At 35.8% G+C, this 10,308-nt stretch overlaps 1 protein-coding gene across 1 annotated transcript; it reads right to left on the bottom strand.

Moving 5' to 3' along the window:
- Positions 1-2,135: 2,135 nt before the first annotated feature.
- kcna1b (potassium voltage-gated channel, shaker-related subfamily, member 1b) lies at positions 2,136-7,512 on the bottom strand. Its single transcript, XM_051107673.1, has 2 exons — positions 7,324-7,512; positions 2,136-6,433 (listed from the first exon to the last, which is right to left on the bottom strand). The coding sequence occupies exon 2, from the start codon at positions 6,254-6,256 to the stop codon at positions 4,775-4,777; it is 1,482 nt and encodes a 493-aa protein (XP_050963630.1). The 5' UTR covers positions 6,257-6,433; positions 7,324-7,512; the 3' UTR covers positions 2,136-4,774.
- Positions 7,513-10,308: the final 2,796 nt, after the last annotated feature.

A 10,308-nucleotide genomic window follows, 5' to 3' on the forward strand; every position in this document is an offset into this window, starting at 1 on the left:
GAACAATAGAGAAATGGAAGAGCTCTCAATAATTGAACAGACTGGTGGCATTATGCAACAGGCCTTACGAGGGGGCTGCCAGAGGGAAGGGCAGCGAAGCAAAAGAGAGGATGACCCAGAGGATGGGAGCCTGGGAATGTGTAGGAAGAAGGTCTGTGGAAAGATTTCATATATAAGTGTAAAATGCTGCTATATGGATGCATCCTGTCACAAAGGTCATTACGGTAGTTTCTGTAGCCTTGTGATTTCGCAAGTGAAGCCGTCCATGAATGTGCACCCCTCCTGCTGTGCCTCCCTATGTGCGAGCATATGTCGGCATAAAAGACATCTTATTTTTAGTCTAGTCTACAATAACTCCCAGAATGCCTGTGGTAAAGAGCACAGCAGCTTTTAGTCAGTGCATTTTCGTTCGGTTGTGCATCTCTGGCCATATGTGCGCAAACGTACATGCGCGTTCTCCCCTGTAGGCGTGCAGGCCCCAGTTTCATCGCGCTGTGGCTGAATCACTAGCTCTTCACTCCCTCTACTCTTTTCTGCCTACCTCTCTTTCTTTTTTTCACTCTCATTTTTATTCTCTCTCTCTCTCACCCCGTCTCTTCAGGTCTGTATATTTTTCCCTGCTTCTCTCCTCCCACGCCAACCTCACATGCACCGAGCTCAAGGCTCTGCCAAACCGTCCTGCTTCTCCAGCCTTGTGCATGCATAAATACCTCAATGGAAAATACACACCAGATCACTTGCAATGCTATTAAAGATCAAAATAATAAGTCAACAGTTATTAGTCTTTGCATTTTACCTTTGCATATAATTCTTTAATGTAATGAATAGCTATATTAAGGTGTAATAATGCCAAATGTGTAAATGCAGTAAGTTAAAGACAGGGCTTACATTATTTTAGTGGATAAACATATAATAATTTTTTTTTCTTAAGTTAAATTATATACCTGTGTGTAAATATATAAGAGTTTGTATGAGTATTATCTGTCTTAAAAGGTTACTCCACCCCAAAAGAAAATTTTGTCATTAATCACTTACCCCCATGTCGTTCTAAACCCGTAAAAGCTTAGTTTGTTTTCGGGAACACAATTTAAGATATTTTGGATGAAAACCGGGAGATTTGTGACTGTTCCATTTACTGGCAGGTAAGTACCACTGTCAAGACCCTGAAAAGTATGAAAGACATCGTCAAAATAGTCCAGCTGCCACCAGTGGTTCAACCATAATTTTACAAAGCTACGAGAATACTTTTTGTACGCAAAGAAAACAAAAAACGTCTTTATTCAACAATTCATCTCCTCCGCGTCAGCTTGGTGCCATTTTGAAGAGTACCCACTGGATGCAAGCAGATAGACTATTTGATGTTTTTCATACTTTTCTGGGTCTTGACAGTGGTATTTACCTGGCAGTCAATGGGACAGTCACAAACCTCCTGGTTTTCATCCAAAATACCTTAAATTGTGTTTCGAAGACAAGCGAAGCCTTTACGGGTTTCGAACGGCGTGGGGGTGATTAATGACAAAATTTTCATTTTGGGGTGCAGTAACCCTTTAATGTCAAAAGCATTAGTAGACATTTTTTCGCATTTTTGTACTGTACCAAACATCATTTGTACAACTCATCGTAGATTTCCGCAAAGCACAGTATGCCATTGCCAGTAAACTTTAAAAGCTAATGGTTATGTTACAATTGTTAAAACATTCTTAAGCAATCTGTATGGGGATCTAAGACATACACTGTGGGGACAATAAGGCATAAACAGTCATATTATCAAATACACTAAGAAGACAGTAGATTTTAATTTGCCATTTTGGATGCAACTCCAAAACTCCCTAAAACAACATGGGGACTTCACATAAAGTTTCTTTTCCAGCCTTGTTTTTCTTTTTCTTTTTTTTTTTTTTTTTTGGTTTGTGGCAAATATTAAATACAAAACTCAATACTGGAATTAAATATAAAAAATGAAATGGCTGTGATGCAACTAAACCTTAATAGCTGTTTTAAATAATTAATTATTTGTTTATTTTTTCAATAAATGTGACCTTTAAAATGTTTTGACCTGATTTCCAGTTTCATGTGCTTTCATAAGGTGAGCTGTTAAATTGAAATGGAACAGAAAAAACAATGATGAGGCAAGATGAGTATTTTAATTAGATTTATTTATCAATGTGAATCCTTGAAGCTTTTCATTTATCCTAAAGACTGAGTTAAATGAATTTAGAAAAACATTCTTTAAAAACTGTAAGAAAAAAAAAAAAAAACTTAAAATGGTCATAGTGTCATGTAACAGAATACACCTTATCAGCCCATAAATAGTTAACACATGTTAAAAGTATGCCAAACACCAAAAACAACTGAAATAAGGGTATTAGATCATTTTGATCACAATTAAATGATTTGATTATTTAATTTTAAAAAAAGGAAAAAAAAAAAAGCTTTTCCCAGCATTTGCATGATTCATGTCAGAGCAACGTAAGCCCAGAGCTGCCTGCATGCATAATATCAAAGTGCTTTAGTTTAAGTTATGGCATAACACTCATATGACAAGCCCAACATGAAAACCAGGTCCTGTTTAAAAAAAAAAAAAAAAAAAAAAAAAAAAAAAGAAAAAAAAGTACTTTTAATACAGATATACATTTCAGTTCACTCATTTATACCAAACTCTCTCATATTCAAAAGCAAAAATTATGCTAACAACGTTAGAAGCCCAGATGAAAATACACATGATAATCTCTAGACGTGACAATGATTCAGAACCCTGGTTATTAGATGTCTGGTTATTTTGTTTCTATTTGTTTCTTTTTCCCAGTCTTTATCACAGATATATAGAATTTGATTTACTTTAACATAATATATTGACATTTTTTTAGCATTAAAATCTTTGTTTTTATCGTTGTAACATAAAATCACCATTATAACTATTTTTGGTCCACGGTTTTGTATTGTATTCTATTTGTTTCATATAAAAGTGTTTCTCAAACTGCAGACATCTATAGTCTTAATAAATAAACATCACTCTGGCATGTATTTCTTTTATACATAACTGTATAAACACATTGTAAAAATAGATTTTCTTTTCTTTAATCTCAGCTATTTATTTTGCTGGCAAAGCACCACAGGTGTGATGTTTATTATTTAAGTGAATATCATAAATGCCCCAACGAACGAATTAAAGGGTTGCAAAACACCTATGCTGGTTAAGATGCTGTCCTGCAAATATACACACATCCTTAACATGAACAAATCAACACATTGTCTTCAGATTCTTTATTTTACCTTTCGTTCTTTTAGTCATTCTTTTTGCAAAACCTATTAATACATGAAGTCTTGTTAAAGTGCATTAGGTTTTGATAGACAACATTTACACTCAAATTAAAGGTATTCATTTTAGATCTCAACTCACATTGTAACGGATATTAAAAGTAATGGCAGTTTCTACCGATTACAGTCCCTGATGCAGATCTGTGCGTATTTTATAGAGCTATTAGTGCTTGTGCTTAGCATCACTTTCTGGACTTTTGTCTGCAATTATAGTTCTATTGGACTCTTATTTTGAAATAAAATGCTTTACCTCCATTGCATACTCATTTCTACCCCCAACCCCAGTAAACCCTCTAAACCCTCTCCCACATAATTTGACTGGATAATTTGACAGAATATGAAGTTTGCATTGACAAGCATACTATGCATGACCACACTGAGGTAGATCCAAAGCAACCAATGAGAAAAACACAGCCATTACAAAAGAATACATAAAGATGTCCAAAAAAAGAAAACACACTGTCCATTGTATGTACAAGGATGTTGAGGGACCGTTTCCTGAAATTCAATCCCAGCAGCTCTGGAATATCCCTCGACACGTCATGTGTGATTAGATATGCAAATGTTTTACAGTAACTATTGCATGTTGAGACACTCTATGCCAGTTAGAGGACTGAAGGCACTATTAAATTATTCATTTAAATATGCAGTTACAATGTATTACATATAATATATAATTGAATATAATAATTACAATGATTTAAAATAGATAAATAGATCTTATGATTAATTAAGTATAGCACTGAATATGTACATTTAAAACACTTTAACAAACAAAGTCATACTTTTACAAAGTAATACTGCCTGGAACAGATTTAAATACTTTTTGAAGATGTTTAAGAAAGTTGTGCTTTTAATGGGCAGTGGTTGTAGTCCAGAAGAGTTATACTGTCAGCTTGGCTATATGTAATAAAGTTTGTTTTGATGTCATGTCTTAATTATAGATGGATACATAGTACCATATCAAACAGACCTCAACATTTCATAAACATGCCATGATCTGCATAATTAATCAACATTCAGTTTGTAAATGGTTTACAATAACCTACAATTAGCAAATAAACAAGTAAATAAATAAATGGTCAACATATGGTACAAAAAAAAGCATTAGTTCTACATGCTGATCTTATTTTTGCAAATGAGTCACTGAATAGCTGATAATATTTTGGGATAAGGTGCATTGCAAAATGAAAAGTCATTTATATATGCAAGTACTGCAACCTTCCCAAGAACATATGATAGTTATTCTGTCTTTTAGTTATTTAATATTTGGTATCCATAGGCAGATTTTAGACTACCATTCTTCGGACAGAATCAAAGCAACCCTCGTGGACTTGAGATAAAACATACGTAATGAAATAACACATTATCAGAGGCCGTGTTAAAGCATTCTGATAAATGAATAGACCACACTATGTACAGTCGGGGCATTTTATAATGGCCTAAAATGACACACCTATACATCTGTGAGACGCTTCCCTTTATTTACACAATTCTGATTCACAACTGTGCAGTTTCCAGTTCGCAGGTTTGCCTCGCGAAAGTTATCAATGCTGTTATTGAGGTCATCGTCAATCTCCATGTATTCTGACTTGCTGACGACAGACGAGCTGCGACGACTGGAGTTAGAATCGGATGCGATGTTCGGATTGCTCACCGTGAGGAGCTGTGCCTGTTCATCGCCTTCGGTTTCTCTGTGATAGAAATAGTTAAAGTTGGACACAATCACAGGCACTGGAAGCGCGATCGTTAGCACTCCGGCAATGGCACATAGAGAGCCTACTATCTTGCCCCCAATAGTAACGGGGTACATGTCTCCGTACCCCACAGTTGTCATCGAAACCACTGCCCACCAGAAGGCGTCTGGGATGCTTGTGAAAAAGGAATCCTTTTCCTCAGCCTCAGCAAAATACACCGCACTGGAAAACAAAATGACGCCGATGAAAAGAAAAAAGATGAGAAGACCCAGCTCACGCATGCTGGCTTTCAAAGTCTGGCCCAAGATCTGAAGCCCCTTGGAGTGTCTGGACAGCTTAAATATCCGAAACACCCTGACCAAGCGGATAACCCTGAGAATGGCCAGAGATGTGGCCTGCTCTCCTCCACCTTTCGCCTCCTTTCCACCCTCAGGGTCCTCTGCCATCTCTGTTCCGAGCGTTATGAAATATGGAATGATGGAAACAATGTCGATCGTGTTCATCATGTTTTTGAAGAAGGCAGGTTTACTCGGGCAAGCGAAAAAACGGACAATCAACTCAAAAGAAAACCAGATGATGCAGAGTGTCTCCACAACAAAAAACGGGTCGGTAAGAATATTTGGTTTGAAGTAGAATGTGCTGTTGCCTATCACCTGAAGCCGTCCATGTGGATCCTCTTTCAACTCTGGTAAAGTCTCCAAGCAAAATATCACTATAGAAATGAGAATAACCATGACGGACACTATCGCAATCCCTCTGGCAGGGCCTGAGCTCTCGGGATGCTCAAACAGCAGCCAAATCTGTCTCTGAAACTCATTCTCCGGAAGGGGGCGTTCTTCCTCACGAATAAAGCCCTCATCCTCACGAAATTTTTCCATAGCTTCTTCTCCAAGCTCGTAGAACTTAATTTCCTCTGAGAACATATCCAAAGGTACATTGACGGGTCTTCTTAACCTTCCCCCTGACTGATAGTAGTAGAGGATTGCATCAAAGCTTGGACGGTTTCTGTCAAAGAAGTACTCATTCCTTAAAGGGTCAAAGTAGCGCATCCTTTTCTTGGGGTTGCCCAGTAAGGTGTCAGGGAACTGGGCAAGCGTCTTGAGTTGTGTCTCAAAGCGTAGCCCTGAGATGTTGATAACAACTCGCTCACAGCACTCGGGGGAATACTGTGAGTCCTGTGGATGCCCCTGCAGAGTGGAGGATGTCTCATCCATATTATCTCCAGCAACCACCACAGTCATCCTGGAGATCAAACTCGCAGTACTGGATGGCAGTGGTTGTTCAGGTGGGTTGAGTGCGCATCCAACGCCCTGCAGTTTGAATAGTCAACGACCCAACAGGGCGTCCAGCCTCATGTTCCACCAAACGTCGACCATCTCCATGTCCAGTGGAGCACTGCGTCTACTTTGTGTCCTCACCTAGTCAGCCAGAAAATTAAGGGGAGTAATGAGATACCTCAGATACCGTGAGAGAAAAGAAATATGTCCTACCTACACACACACACATACACACACACACACAAAAATCAATAGGGATGCAATAAGACATTTTCTACTGGAACCAAGGATCCTAATATATATGTAGAATCATATTGCTTTTGGAATTGAAAAAGCCAAATAAAAATATGGTCTTTTGGAACACGAAGTTCCCAACAGGACTATCGACGACTGCCAGTAAGATGAAATCAGATTTTAAACTCCTTTGCTATGTGAATTTCTGCAGTGCCTTTGCTCTGTGAATTTCTACAGTCCGCTGGCAAGATATTTTAGTACAATGCATGTAACGTTCTGGTTAAGACTACACAATAATATCAAACAGGATTCTAATGATCAAATAATGAAATGAATTTGAATAGGATTTGCTTGTAAAATACATTTACAAGCTTTGGAAGCGGTGTCCTGAAAGCAGTCAGAACGTATCCTCTTGTGAGCCAGCTAGTGAATATATGCTCTTAGTATATCTGTTAAAACTGGCACTGGTTGAGGTTCTGCTGTATCATAAAAATTATTATTATTATTATGCATTTAAATTAATGTAATATATAGTAATACAATTATAAATGTTAAAAAATTGGGTATGTTTCTTAGGCATTATAATGAATAATCATTTTATTAAATGTTTATTTATTTATTTCTGTTTTATCTTATTTTTAATTTATTTATTTTATTTTTTGCTAGCTCTCAGCAAATATCAAGACATGACAGTGTAAAAATTTGCCAATTTGAACATGCATTTGTAACGCAAATAATGACAGTGATACCAAATGATGGTAATGGGGATGTTATAAAATGACTGTCTTTGTACTTACGTGGGCAGTCAGATTGAGAAGCAGTGCAGGAAATATCTGTGCAAAATCTCCTGTGTGTTATTAAGACAGATCTCACATTACAGCCTCACATTCATACAGCAAGAATATATAATACATCCCCGATACACATCCTACTGCCGTCAGACCACAGCAAACTTGCAGTGCTCCTCAAACCCGTGCAGCAGAACAGCAGAGACACAAACAGAGAGAGGGAGGGTGAGAAAGAGAGAGAGAGAGAGAGTGGGTGAGTGAGTGGATGTGTAATGCGCAATGCAGACAGACTCCAGCATGTTGCCAAATGTCCTTTTCCACACATCTGATGGGAGACACTACAGCTGAAGGAGAAATTCCTGTTTAAATGACATATTTTTCTATCATTTGTGTGTCTTTTTGTTCACAAATTGCCCTAAAAAAGGTTAGCATGTACATATTATTCAAATTGAGTATAGTGTACTAATTTGCATGCAACCTTGAAACGCTTTTTGTATTTTATATAGAGTAAAAATGTTAATTTAAGTTGAAGCAATATTTTTTGTACAGAATAGATCTACACATTAATACTGCACAATAATATTTTGCCAAATTACTTTAAAAATTTGGTAAAATCTAAATGAACAGTTTTTATAACAATACTATTTAATATGATTAAATCAATCTGATGTCAACAATGGTAGATTAAAAGTGTTAGATAAACTACAGACAACAACTGCACTTGCATTTTGCAATCTGTGACCTTGGCTGTGCTAGCAACATGAGCTGCTTATTTTGCTCATATTTACATACAAATTGTGCAATAAATCACACCCGGGCCTATTTATGTTCAGCTTCTCTTGACATCTGTTTCTCCAGCTGAGATACTTAAATCATACTGCAGAAAATATACTTCAGAGATTGTGGCAGTTGATCGAGTTACAGTGGTTTTCTGCATTAGGTTACAATCAGATGCCCTTTCATAAATAATGGACATTATTATTCATGATGATGCAGTAATCTGTTTGGTCAAAGCATCACTGAGATGTACACTGTGAAGACTGTAGCTCTGTGAATATCATCCAGTTCTGAGTAGACAGAGCAATCGCTCTCAGTACGAGAGATCAACACAGTTCTCCATGGCAACCAGGAGTTAGTAAAAGAGTGAGGCGAGGAGGAGGGAAAACAGGTCTACACACCACTGCTGCTATCACTACAGAATGCAAACACAGACCTCATGCATATATAGGGTAAAATAAAATTGAGCTTGTTCAATATATATATATTTGTATATATACACACTGCCGCTCAAATGTTCGGGATCAGTAAGATTTTTTTAAAAGACGTTTTGTATGCTCATCAAGGCTGCATTTATTTGATCAAAAATACAGAAAAAACAGTACTATTGCAAAATGTTATTACAATAAAAAATAAAATAATGGTTTTATTTTATTTTAATATACTTCAACCCTTTAACTGTCACTCCCATTTTTGAACTCAGACATAAATATGCACTATCCAGACTTACATTTTTATAATTCATGAATGAAAACATTTTGTAATATGATTTTAATGTACATTTTCCGTGGAAATGCAATGTCTGATTTTAAAATGCCTTTTTAAAGGATGAATTTTGAGGTTTTAAGTTCTAAAACGTGATAGGGAATAAGGCAAAGAAGAAAGTCTTTTGTGACAAAGGTCAGGATTTATTTGTAATATGGTGAAGTAAACTTAGGCGTCCCACAGAGGGGACGGTGACAGTTAAAGAGTTAAAATATAATTTATTCTTGTGATAAAATGCTGAATTTTCATCAGCTGTTACTCTGTTCTTAAGTGTCACATGATCCTTCAGAAATCATTGTAATATGCTGATTTATTATCAATGTTGAAAACAGTTGTGCTGCTTAATATTTTTTTGTGGAACCTGTGATACTTTTTTTTAGGATTCTTTGATCAATAAAAGGTTAAAAAGAACAGCATGTATTTAAAATAGAACGGTTTTCTAACAATATACACTACTGTTCAAAAGTCTGGGGTCAGTCAATTTTCATTCTTTCTGCTTTTGAAAGAAATTAATACTTTTATTCATCAAGGATGTGTTAAATTAATAAAATAGTGATAGTGATGCATAGATTTACATTCTTAGAAAAGATTTATATTTTGAATAACGTGTTACTTATCAAAGAATCGTGAAAAAAGAATCACAGGTTCAACTGTTTCAATCACAGCACAACTGTTTCCAACATTGATAATTCTAATAATAAATCAGCATATTAGAATGATTTATGAAGGATCATGTGACACTTAAGACTGGAGTAACAGCTGATGAAAATGTAGCTTTGCATTACAGGAATAAATTATATTTTAATTTGTTTACATTTTTCCTAAAGGAAGTGTTTCTTTAAGGAGTATAAAGGCATTTATATCTCATTAAATTCTTGTGGTAGTACAGTTTTTCTTTCTTTCTTTCTTTCTTTCTTTTTTATTTTAAAATCTCTTTATTACCAAAATATAATTCACCATAATATACATTTTAAAAGCTTTATTACATTATTTATTTATATTTATTTATTTTTGCTTTACAGTAAAGATCTGGGAAAATGAATTTGAGGTTAAATGTGGGATATGTTCTTGACATTGCTTAACAGTTTGTATTGTAAAAAGCACCTTTACAAAGCTACAAGCTACATCAGTACCACATCACAAAACTTGCTCCTCTTTTATCTTACATGCTTCCTTAAAGAATCATAAATCTATTATCAGTGTGTTACATGAGCTTTCATACAGTACAATAACATGTTTTTACAGGGTTCAACCTGATACTCTAAATCCTACCCCCTGCTTCAAAAACCATTTCATCTACCGATTTATTGAAAAAAAAAATTGAACATAGAATCAGGAATACTCGATAGAGTGTTAGCCTACATGAAATTCCTTAGAGTATTTCTTGTGTGCTAAACCTGCTGATGTGTACTCTGCTTTTTGCCTAGCAACAGTCGCTAGTGTACTACACGT

Source organism: Labeo rohita, chromosome 4 (genome assembly GCF_022985175.1).
Source record: "Labeo rohita strain BAU-BD-2019 chromosome 4, IGBB_LRoh.1.0, whole genome shotgun sequence".
NCBI classification, from domain to species: domain Eukaryota; kingdom Metazoa; phylum Chordata; class Actinopteri; order Cypriniformes; family Cyprinidae; genus Labeo; species Labeo rohita.

What these genes read in the sequence shown, in the direction of transcription:
- kcna1b (XM_051107673.1), bottom strand. Translation starts at nt 6,256, where the DNA reads ATGACTGTGGTGGTTGCTGGAGATAATATGGATGAGACATCCTCCACT.